The following is a 12,810-nucleotide window of genomic DNA, read 5'->3' as shown; positions in this document are numbered from 1 at the left end:
GGATTGCACAATTCAGACTCAGCAGGGCCCATTCACTTCGAGCTGTGAGCGTGAAGAGAATACGTCACAGTCCAGCTAAAAGGGAACCCTGGGGTCCTACCCATGTGTCATCCGTTTGCACAGCAGGTAAAGCAGGGTCCCTGGCAGGTTCCCCTCAACCTCATGAGCAGTTCCATGCCCAGGTCGAGAGGCGCCCCCAGACTGAAGCACCTTGTCTCCTCCCACGTCCACGTTTGACTGTTTCAATGTCATACTTTAGAAGAGTGTTTCATTCTGGGTTCATTCAGTCTTCAGAAAGCACTTGCTGGCAGCATGAAGCACCGTAATTAAGTGATTTTCAGGCAGGAGACGACTACATTGGCACTAACCTAAGAGAAAGGAAAGTTGTGTCGTCAGTAACTGCTTCCCGAATTCTTCAATAATGTAGAAGTCAGGGAGCCTTTAGGGCAGACTTTCGAGGAGCAGTTACTGTGCGTCGGTGCGTGGCTGATTCCAGACGCTGGTTCAGGTCACCGCGTTGGAAGAAGCCGGTCATGTCCATTTGCGATGTTGTGCAGCTTCAACTGTTGATTCTAACAAAAGCCAAAGACTCCTGCCTCCCCTCATTCCATTGCAGAGACACCGTCAAGCTTGTGAAACGCCTGCGTGTTTTGCAGGCATGTGTTTCATTGAATGTGCTAATCAGTATCTCGGTTAGCATGTCTCCAGTGGAATCAGCTTCATCTGGGAGCTTTCTTGCTGTTCACATCATGCCTTCGTACGTAGTTTGATCCAACAACGAAGACCAGACTTCCGTACACACTCCGCACACGTGGTGATGTGTCCTTGCTGCCTGTGGAAAGTCATGTAAGAGAAACACAGCTCTAACACAACTGTCACGAAAGGACATGCAATGGGAGTGAGCTTCATACTGGAAACACCCGTGGGGACGGCTCGTGCAGCCGGGGAAGAGTGTCCTTTCATCACCGTCACTTGTGGTCCTGCAACGCTCTGTGCCCCTGGGGACATGTGGCTCTGGTCACGTGCTGGCTCAGGAGAGTTTGAGCTCGCATGGCCTGGCACTGAGTGACCAAGGACTCAGACCCTTGATTCCAGCTGCTTGTGGATGGAACGGAACTGCAGGTGGTGTGCTGAACTAGCATTGCTGCTGTGTGTCCCTGAAGATAAGACCTCGCTGGACAATCAGCTCTAATGCGTCTTTTGGAGCAAAAATTCATATAAGACACGGTCTTATATTATATTACATTATATTACATTATATTATAATCAGACCTGGTATTATATTATATTATACCCAGTCTTACAGTAAAATAAGACCAGGTCTTATATTAATTTTTGCTCCAAAAGACGCACTAGAGCTCACTGTCTGGCTAGGTCTTATTTTCGGGGAAACACAGTAGTTTAATTGAAGTTGAACTTCAAGTCTTCTGACTCCAGGACCGACTGAGCTGCCATTTGTGATGAGTGCCGAGCTCGCCTGCAGACGCTCCGCTGAGGGAGGTGACGACGTGACGCTCCTTGCAGTGGGTGGCTGACTTCTTCACTGGGACGCATCTCCTGTCAAGCACAGCGCTACTCGCTGGTGGTGTAGGCAAGTCAGACAGAACCACTGCTCAGGAGAATCCTGTAATTCAGTATATGCGCTGTCCACTTCGGGTGGTTGTAGGCCTGAGGGGCTGAGTGAGCCACTGCCGTCAGCCTCTGTGAGGCCCTCAGTGGAGCCCAGGCCACTGCAGGTGGCGTCACGGTGGTTCAGACCTGAGTGAACTCGGTCTGCTCACCTGCCTAATGCCCATTGGCTCCCTGGGCATCTGTGCGTTACAGAGAATGGAGTATGGAGGCAGCAGGCCCTTCCTGGGGGGCCTAGACGTGTCCTCCTCAAGCCAGAGTCCTCTGCACTTAGAACCCTGGACATTCTGGGTGTCTGAAACCTCACTGTGTCTAACGAATCCACACATTAAGCCAAAAATGCTATTTTCTGAACAATAGCCTATTGCCAGCTTTTAGTGAGGAATTACAGGTATTTGATTCTGTTCTTCCACAATATGCTGATTTAATTGAAATGAAATGAAGTAATGATCCATAAAATTAATTTTTTCTAAATTCATTTTCTCCCTTTTGGAGTGTGTGTACTTGTTGTAAGTCTGCTGGGCAGTGCATATGGCTTAGGTATTCAGTAAAGAGAGGTGACAGAAGCAAAGTAAGAACTGATCTATGTGAAAAGGAGAAAAGTGTGGGAGATCACCAGGTACTGGAGGAGGTGACTAAGAACTCGGATAACTTTCACTTAGTTAATATTTGTCTTACCAAGGAAAGCTGGGTATTTTTAACACAATGTAAAATTTTTATTTTTTCTTCAAAAAAAAAAATCCATATCCATTCCCTGGGTTCCTTGATATGAACCATTGCAGTTGTTCAAAGAAGCAAATGGACTGACCGTTCCCACTAAGCGCTCCATTCTCGTCGGTTTGTTGAGGGTGTGAGGGGCCCACAACCCTGAACTCTGCTGGAACGTGACTGGTGTTGACTCTGGCCTAGCAGGAAGGCGTCTTGTGGGACCTCCCAGGCCTCACTCGGAACTGCCACGGGCTCCCATCCACGCCCACGTGGCCCACCTGCGTGACGTGGGGACTCATCGCTGGACCCGTCCTGTCACTTCCCCTCATGTCTGCTCAAAACCAGGCCCTGTCCTCTCTGCCTTCCAAACACTCGCTCCTTCTAGTCAGGCCTACAACCACCTGTGAAGACAAAGTCAGAGGCAGACTTTTGGAAACGAAGACACCTCTCTGACATGGTTACGTGGTGGCATTCTCGCATGACACCTCATCTAAGACTAACCACTCAGGCTCAAAGACAAGAACATGTGACGAGGTTTCAGCGAGGTGTCTTGCCTGGTAATAATTCAGGTAGCACTGAGCAGAGAAGAAAGGGCCGCCTGTTAGGTGTAGGGTGGCTCGGAGAAGACGCCCGTGGCTGCGGTACTGTACCGCCGTTCAAGCTTTCCCAGTGGATTGTGGGAGGGGAAGGTAGGTCAGGGAACCGGGGATGCAAAGAAATGCTTAATGTTAAATAAACACACAGCTCTCAGAGTGATGAATGCCAAATGAGCTGGATACAGATGAAGCCGTTTGTCTGTAATGTTAGCGGTAAAGACACAGTTTAGAGAAAAACATTGTGCAGCCCTGCCGTCCAGTCGGCTTTCTGTAAACTGACTGTTCACATATCGCACAGCTCTCATCTTTGAAGACTTGAATGTCTTGTTAGAGCTCCTAATGTACAAGCACGGCTAATGGCCCGTCTGTGAATTCTCCTCAGGTGTATGATGGGAAAGACACTTCGTCACGGCCCCTGGGGACCTTCACGAAACACGAGCTTCTGGGCCTGACCCTCAATAGCACTTCTAATCACCTGTGGCTGGAATTCAACAGCAACGCGTCGGACACCGAGCAAGGCTTCCAGCTCACCTACACCAGTAAGTAGTGGGTGACGTAGCTGTTTCATTTTCCCAGGAACCTTCTGCTGCTTAGCTGACATCATATGTTTTCAATATTGATTTGTTTTCTGGCTTTCCTACTGTGTCGTGAGTTGCCGTTTACCTCTGTACACTGGTGCCCAGGCAGTAAATTTAAAACATTAGCAGAAGCATTAGTGTGAAATTTATCTATTTGGAAGTATTAATATTGTTGTGATAAAGTGGCTGAATCTAAAAAGAAAATATCTTGCAACGTTAGGAGCTTCTGGGCTTAAAAATATTGATTGTGACGTAGAGCACACTGACAAAACTTCATGTCCATGTGTCACATGAAAGGTTCAGGATGGACGCTTGGTTCATAGGAATGGGTTTTGCATGCCTACCACGCATCAGTACTTTTCTGTCTGTCACAGAGATTAGGTCTGCGAATTATAGAGTGTGTGTTACATGTGTGTAACATGTGACCATATATCCGTAGAAATACACACATGCATATCTGAGTATAAAACAAGCCTATGCTCTAAGGCCTTTCTTACTGCCTCTGATTTCCTAATGAGAAAACTAAACACAAGAAATGTATTCAAACTGAGCTTCTAGCTCACGTCTCGTTACTTTCCCAGCCCTGGTTACTGCCTTTCCTCCAACGATTTGCAACTAGAGTAATTCATGATTTATGAACACTTATTCCTGTATTCTCATGGTTGTGCAAAAAAATATCCAGAAGCGAGTTTATGCCCACTGGAATTTCGAGTAACCAGGTTTATCATTGAAGAGGAAGGAGGCGCTGCGTTGGTTCCAGAATTCAGACTTCCTCTGTATTTTCCGAATAGCCGTGTAGAAGGGCCACGTGCTCTAAAACGTGAGCCTGGATGAAACCAGAGGCTGTACGCTTCAGTTGCATGTGTGTCCACTCGCCCCCGCCAGGAAGAGTCCCCCCCAAGTCTGCTCTCAGCCCTGCAGGCACCCCATGCCTGTTGTGACCCTATGTTTCCCCCCGGCACCCAGCACAGCTGTGGGACCTTTTGCTGCCTCTCCAATTTCTCTGAGTAACTGTGAGAAAGCTTGAGTCTGTGGATCTATTTATGGGCACTTTACAATTATATGGACTTTTTTATTTTTTTCATAGCAGCACACACTTTCCAAAAACTAGGGGAAAGAAATATTAGTGGTGATGTAGCTCCTGGCCTGATCGATTTAATAGGAGTAATTATCTTCTTGGCCTGTCCCCGCCCCCTTGCCACTACCTAGAAAACACAGACGCGCCCCGGGTGTGGGTTTTGCTCGCACGTTGTCCCACAGCTGCCAGATGCGGATGGGTGTTTGTTATATCGAATTGATGGTGCTGCTGGCTGTATAGTCAAAATATTAGTAATTTCACATTAAAGCCAGACGTTTAAACACTAAGTAATTGAGTGTAAGAAATACCAAACACCCACAATGGGATCAAATGTCCATCCCTAAGAGATGGTGTGGAAATCACGGTCACAAAATGTTTTGAGCTAATTATTAAAGCTTAAGACTGTGTAAAGAGACTGTCAACTGACTATTTTGAAAAGACTATTGTGATTGCCTCTTGCTAGTTAGTTCATTCCTTAAGGAAACACTCATATTTAAATATTTCAGATCCATAGTTAATCTACAAATATGAGTGGATTAGAAAATGTCAGCAGAGAGTAAATATATAGCTTAATAAACATCCTGACGTTTTTGAAATGGGCACAGATAATCACTTGTATGTTCTTTAATATTTACAACTACTCTTGCTTACCTTCTGATTTTACCGTATTGGCCCCCCTGGGTCCTGGTCAGTAGCTCCTTTCACTCTGATGCGTAAGGTAGGAACCAGTGTCCACATCTTTAAGAGGTTTGCTGAAGCTTTCACACCCAGGAGTGGCCCAGCTGGGGCCCAAATGCAGGTCTCCGAACTGAACTGCTGAACAACTTCTTTTCAGGTATTTAGTTGATCCTTCCTTGCTGGGTACCACATGCAGTGACGGATATCTATATATCTAGAGGCATGGGCCAGGAAGAACAGCAGCATCTTTGGACCAGTAGCGATAGATGTAATAGGAGGCATTTATTAAGCAACCCCTACTTTCTGAGTACTAGGTTCAGGTGACGTGCAACTGAAAAGCTTCTTCCATCACAGAACGCTGCTTCTTATTACAGATTTGTTGATTCCCATCACAGATGAGGGTCTTCTGATTCGGTCGTGATGTCTAATGCAAGCATAACCCATAAGCTCCTTGAGATGGGGGCAGCAGTGTTCATTTTTGTTCCCCCTGCACCTTGCACACGTGTCTGATCTGTGATTTGAAAGCTGATGTCCAACCATCCTTGTTCAGGCTGAGATTCCCCAGAGCTGGCTCAGGACGGGGAAGTCAGGGTTTCACCATAGTTAACAGCATTTTATTTTGCTTTCCCCAGTGATTACAAAACTCTTCATTTCAGGAAAACTCATATGGGCAATGAATTAGTATGTTTTCTAAATATGTCAGCAAATATTTTTACCAAAAAAGGACTTCTGAAAATTAAAAATAAAGAATTCTATATTCAATTCAGAATTCTTTAAGAAATATGTTGACTTTCTTGGGGTTCCACAGGACTGTTCCAGAACAGTCACGCTTCAGAAGCAGTTTAGCACAGACATATGGGAGGGATTGGAAGTGGAACAGGCTTTCTGAGCTGTATACTTTCGTTATATAAACAGAGACAAACAAACCCTCCGTCACAATCCAACAAGCATCCCTGGGCTGTCTTAGTGGATCCGAATTCACGCTTCCTGTTGATACATAAGTGGCCAAGGATTGTCTCATAAGCAGCTGTGAACACTGTGCAGCAGCAATGTTAGATAAGGCCCAGTCTTATGTTATAGGAAAAGAAGTCCGGGTCTTATATTATAGTAAAAGAAGACCGGTCTTATATTAATTTTTGCTCCAAAAGACGCATTAGAGCTGATTGTCCAGTGAGGTCTTATTTTCAGGGAAACAGGGTGTTGTGAAATGACTACCATGGCTGGCTAGCTAACACCTCCATCAGCTCACAGTTATCTTTTGTGTGTGCTTGCGATGGAGTCCCGGTACTGTCAGCTCCCTGGCGATGAAGGAGACTGAAGTGCTTAGTGATGTATTCAATTGGTAGCTGATTTGTTTTTTCCTTTCAACTGGATTTAGGAAATTCTATGCAAAAAAAGTGTCAGTTCTTCAAATGCAAGTTCCAGAATCTAATTTTACAAATAATACAGACATTCACAAATTTCCCAAACACCTTGGTTGTAACGTGTGTAGGCATGGGTATTTTAGAGTAAAATTGGCCATATTATTCAGAGGGCAGCATTTATTACATTTGCAGTCTTTATAGTTAATTATATCCTAGAAAATCGTGTCAAACAATGTTTTCCTAAATGGGTAGTTTTTAGAATGATTTCCAATTGTGCTGCAAACGGGGGAAAGTATGCAATGGTGTCAAGGAAACAAGGTTGCATATGAGGCCACACAACAGGTTCGTGTTTCATTCAGTGAAGATTAAATTCGTGCCAACATGACTTGTCCCTTTGGTGTCTTCTCATGATACGAAAGCACCAAGGAACAATTTGTAAACAAAATTCGTGGGACCAGAATGTGTTCTTAAATAGCCGTTAATTCAGCAGGTAAAACTGCTGGGAAATCTGTGATTGGTATTATTTGTTTTGCCCACAGTTAACCAGAGGGTGATTTTATAAAGGGGTTTTAGTAACAGGCAGACGTCAGGTGTATGCTGTTCCGTCCAGACCACCGTGATGAAGCAGACATCGCAATGGAGGGCGGTGTCCCAGGAATTATTGGTCCCCAGCACATAGAAAAGCTGTGTTTATCCTACACTGTGGTCTGGTATGTGTCTAGTAGCCTTGTTGAATAAACAATGGACACACCTTTATTTAAGAATATGCTATTGCTAAAAAATGCTAACTGTCCTCTGACCCCTCAGTGAGTTAGTCGTTTTGCTGGTGAAGCATCTTATCTTCATTTTGTAAAAAGCACAGTGTTTGGGACGTGCAATAAAAGAGGGACGCTTGTATTTTGTGTATTAGTTTTCTGTGGCTGTGTAACAAGTTACCACATACTTAAGAGCCTAAACAACACACATTTATTTCCCTCCTGCAGTTTCCGTTGCTCAGCTTATGTCTTCTAACTTTATTATTTCTAAGTTAGAATCTATTTAGTTTGGGGATCACAGCTGAAATGATTCTCCCAAGAATTTGTATCAAGTACAACATAGTGAATCTTAGCTGTGAGGACAGAAAATAAAGCTAATTTCTAATAGGCCTCAAACTGGTACTTTAAAATGATGTGTATATTAAGGGAAAAATTAAATCGCATACTCAGAATGTATTGTGCTATGGAAGCAATGGCATATGGAAAGCAAACTCTGCCGTCAGTGACGTGACAAGTGCGTGTGTGTAGGCTGTGGGGTTGCATTATGGGAAACGCCCTGTCACTACCTTAAGACACACCCATACATTGCTTATAAGCTTCTTACACGAATTCCTAGAACTGCATTTTGACTCTGCTTCTGCCAGACATTAAGCCTGTAGAATCCTGTTGGATATACTATGTTCTTCAACACTGAGTGACTCTCAGAATGGAAAAGGCAGTCACGGTGATTCAGTGCGATAGAGAGGCAGGTGGCTGCAATGCCCCAAGAAAGAGGTCTGCTTTCACTGTAAAGCAAGATGCACGTTTTAGAAACCATCACTGGGAAAGCCACATAAACAGCCCCTAGTCCTCATTCCAAGCGCTAGAAAATTATACTTTTATGTGTACACCTTTAGATAAGCATCAGAATAAATACTTCATTATTGTGACACATCATTAAGAAAATATGCTGGGCCAAACGATAGAATTTTCCAGAAGGGTGGATGGCGATAAGCCTTTGGGGAACTGCTGTGCTGTGAGACAAACGCCTCCTACCTCAAGGTGAGGCTGCAGTAACAGAACATAAATCTCCACCCATTTCTCAGAGGGAAGAGAGGGCCAAGTATTATGACCCTTCTAAAAGGAAAGTGACAGGAGGGGAGGCTTAATTGATTTGCTTACTGCCAAAAAGCACATTAGAGGGAGAGGGGGGCATATAAGCCAAGTCTCTCGCCTTCTAATTGGAAGTTTTGTCACCTCAGTGCCTTACTAACAGGTACGGGTAACGCATCATGAGAGTTTACAGTGTTCTGAATAACCCCGGGGAGAGCATGCCAGGCTTTGCCTCTGGGCGATGTCACAGCTGCCCAGATGCACAACACAGCCCACAAACCTGTAGAAATTGTCATGTGCATGTCAATCTAGAAATAGCTTCTGCATGGCTTTGCATAATTTTCCAAGAGGTTTAGTTCTGTGAATTATTCTTGTGTTTTGTAATTAATCATTGCTTATATTCTGGGACAATTTGCTAGTTGATACACACAGTTACTTCTTTTCACCTTTCAGAATTGATGCATATATTGTTGGCCACCAGTACTTGGTGAAAGACAAAGGACCTAGGAAAGGGTGACATAAATTAATTATAAGGATTAAACTAAAAGCATATGACTTGAATGTGAAATAAAATGAAGGCTGACAGATGATATCACCAGATGCTATAAAACTCTAATATTTATGGGGAGAGTGATGACAGAATTTGATTCCATTCTTCTGTAGAGGAAATAAAAAGCAATAATTATTGTGTTAGTAGAAGTGATAGATACATTGTTTTCACAAAGGGTCATTCATGAGAAGACTCTCAGATTGATACACCTTGTCAGAATGGAAATACTGGGTATGGCTCACAGATCATTTCATTTCTGATTTTGATTTTTCTTGCATGTCAAAAGAAAAAGGCATGAGATCTATTCTCATGTTATTTTTCTCCTCTCCACAAATTTTGACATAAGGACATTTGAAAGCTATTAGGATCTCTACAAAATCATCAAACGAGGTTTTGTTTGTTTGTTTGTTCTCTATTAAGTAAACATTTCAGAAAACACTGATATGAAGATAATCCCATCTGTTAAATTCCAGCACAAAATGGTTAGACTGAGGGATTTGAAAAAAAAAAATATTAAGGCAATCAGAAATATTCAGCTTAAAATTTGCAGACTCTGGAGAGATACACTAACCATCATTCAACAGCAGATGCCAGGAATGACCATTCACTGTCAGGTACTTCTCTTAATAATGACATGGGGGTGACAGGACTGCACCCCGTGGGTCTCTGAAGACGAGCAGGATGTGTCCTCACTGTCACCAGCCAGCTGCGTGATCTGTCATGTCACAGAGCATATATTGCGTCTATAAATAAGTAGATGGTTTTAGACACTCTTAGTTCTGAAATTCTATGAAACCGGAACAAAGGATAATTTAACTGTTAACAGGGATATTAAATTTTCTTACAATGACTTCAAGAACATTTCATTTTAACTCCCTGTAACAAATGGGGAAGTGAGGGCTTGTGTGTGGGGTGTAGAGAAAGAAAGGAGCTGAGGGTGACACTGACTTTTCTGGACTCAGTGACTGTCATCCAGTGACGTGGGCAAGTGGAGAAGGGTCGCTTTGTAGGGAGAGAATGAGAGGACTTTATTTACACACTGGGATGTTGGTGTCACTTGCTTTTGAGTCTCGCTGCAATATGTGGACACTGTAGCTGGATGCAGTTAGAGTTTGCTTGTTGGATCTGGTGTAATCTAATTCTGAGGAAATGACAGTTGGAACAGGTGGTAGAGGCAAAAATATAAGCGCAGATTAAAAACTCTTAAATTTACAGGACTCAGTGATGAACTAGAATGTGTGAGAGATGAAGGAAGGCAGGAAATGTGACTCTGGGGGCTGAGTTCCAGCTGACACAGGAGGTTTCAGTGCTGTATCCGAGCTCTGAATGAACAGTGAAGTCCTGTATGTGGGATTTCCTGAGACGTGTTGTGCATTAACTTAACCAGAGACCTGTCTTCTTTATCAGACGGCAGGCCGACTGCACAGGAAAGGTGCCTTTGGAAGAGTGTGAGGTTTGGCGTGGGCTTGGGGGTGGGCGTAGTCCGCAGCTGGAGGGGTAACCTGGCGCCCTCGCCTGTGGCTCCGACCCTGCGAGGGCCCGCTGCAGTGCAGGCACAGCTGGGCGGCAGGGGCCACAGGCTTCCCTGCAGCTTTGGTCCATTTGCAGAACCTGGTGCATCTTCGTCACCGAAACATCAGGTGAGAAGCCAAGAGAATGAAATCCCAGAAGCAGCCTGTCGTGCATGGGTGGCTGCGCTGGAATCCTCTAGATGGGCTCACGCACTTCCGTATAAAATGAGACCTGTGTGAAGCGGGTCGTGTAGGAGAGAAATGCCTGCATTGTCCTGTCGTCTTGCACAGTCCAGTAACGGAAAGAAACGCCAAGAAACGGCACCTTCCTATGTACTCATTTTTAAGCTGAATGTCGAATATTTAACTGATATTTTAAATGTAAGAGACAAATCCCCAGACCTACAGGAATAAAATGGTTCCAGTAGGAAATACAAGTAAGCAAATCATTCATCAAGAAGTGAAGGAACCTTTTTTTACTTCCAATTGGGATCCAATGGGTCACTCAGGCTTTGGCTTCCAAAACTGCTGGGGATGCTCGTTGCCGTTTAATTTGTTCTCAGACTAAATTCACTGTGGCTGGAGTAGCGCTCACTTGTGCTCCTGAAGATGTTGGCATTGAATTGCACGTCGTCATCATCATCGTTATTTCGTGGAACGTCCGTCTTATTATGTGAACTTGTCATATGTTCCCACATGGGTTTGAGCACTGTTGGGATTCCCCCCTTTGAAAATCAGTTTATGGAGAAATTTGAAAGTGTAGCTTTCATTCTAGGTTTATTAAATAATATTGTTGACTCCGTTCTGAAATTCCACTCACTGCATATTCAGATCAAATGCACTTATTCACAAATAGCATTAAAATGAGCACCAATGAAACACAGTAACATGAATGTATTCCACGGTTTTGAGTTTGATGCCAGACTCCTGAGATGATGCGATAGGCGGAGTATTCAGTGTCCTCCCGTTTTCAGGGAGGTGAGGTTTATTTGAGTGATAAAGCACGTGCCCAGGAAAACGCCGACGGGCGCAGCAGGCTGCCACCAATGCACAGACGTTCTGTGGGAGGGTTCGCAAGAGGCTGCAGAGGACAGAGGGCATCAGGAGGAATGCTGGGGGCTCAGCAGCCATGCGCGGACTTGATTCTGAAGGCCGGGCACCGTTTGGGGGATTGGAGCAATACTGAGGCAACTAGGCAGCTAGCCTGGCTGTGGGAGGTGACAGCAGGTGACAGGTTGGTGACAAGATTGTGACGAGAATAAGCATTCACTGGTCTCAAAGGTCATCCTGCCAGGAAATGTTAGGCAAGGCAGCCACCTCTGCAGGAGCTCGGAAGATGTGAACTCAGCGAGTGACAGTCGGCAGGACAGGCATGGGCATGTGTGCAGAGCATGCGACGCAGGCTTTGCCAGGCGCTGGTGACCAGGTGCATAGGAGCCACTGACCAGAGAGTCAGAGGTTATCTCCAGGTCCTGGGAGCCACGGGGCCTCGGACAGGCCTCGGGAGACACAATTCAGGGGCTGGCTTCTGCCCACAGAATTGCGGGGGGCATGTTTTGCTCTGTTTTGCATTTGGGTTTCGCTGCTGAACGCCTCATGGTGTGGAGTGTACATGAAAGTCCGCCTCACGTGTCACAGTTGCAGGCCTGCACCTGAGCGTGGCCGCCCGAGACAACACCGCCGTCCCTGACTTAGGTGGCTGCGTCACTCGTGTCTCCGAAGCACGCCGAGTGACGACGGGCTGGCACTTGTGCGTCACCATTAGGCTGATGGATGGCAGTCACTCACGCAGAAAGTCTTTGAAAGAGTGAGATATGGACAGCGAGAAAGGACACTGTCCCTTCCTAGTGCTGCGATGTGCCAGCGGTGTCTGGCTGGGGCTGTGCCTGTGAGGGGTTGAGGACCTCGCCGCCAGTGGGGCGGGCATTCCTGCTTGGGCCTGACCATTGCTTTCTAGTTATTGGTTGTAGAATAATGCAAGGAACAACGCATGAACAATAACAGCAGCAATAAACCCAGTATTGCTGTTGCCTTATATTCATACAGAGCGTACTGAGGAGCTCAAAGCGTTTTCATGGCTCTTCGGCTTCCTCGAATAAAAATCTCTACAGTCTGGGCTGGAGGGGAGTGGTGGTGAAAGACGCATCCTCGTTCATAGTGAACACTTGGAAAACGAAGGCGCACAAGGCACAGGGAGGTGCATGTGCGGGTGGACTTGGTGCAGGACTGCATTTCAGAAGTGCTAGCTGCCCCTCCACGTCTCTGCACCCC

General features: G+C 45.4%; 1 protein-coding gene across 2 annotated transcripts in view; it reads left to right on the top strand.

The window, feature by feature from the left end:
• The window catches only part of CSMD1 (CUB and Sushi multiple domains 1), a 1,601,557-nt gene that overhangs the window by 1,330,447 nt on the left and 258,300 nt on the right, over window positions 1-12,810 (top strand). For both annotated transcript variants that reach the window (XM_074329288.1, XM_074329289.1), the window contains exon 23: window positions 3,316-3,472. In XM_074329288.1, coding sequence (XP_074185389.1) covers window positions 3,316-3,472 — 157 coding nt within the window. The remainder of the gene's footprint in view (window positions 1-3,315; window positions 3,473-12,810) is intronic.

Source organism: Rhinolophus sinicus, linkage group LG04 (genome assembly GCF_036562045.2).
Source record: "Rhinolophus sinicus isolate RSC01 linkage group LG04, ASM3656204v1, whole genome shotgun sequence".
NCBI classification, from domain to species: domain Eukaryota; kingdom Metazoa; phylum Chordata; class Mammalia; order Chiroptera; family Rhinolophidae; genus Rhinolophus; species Rhinolophus sinicus.
The sequence above is the reverse complement of the archived record's forward strand: the minus strand, read 5'-3'. Positions and strand labels throughout refer to the sequence as shown.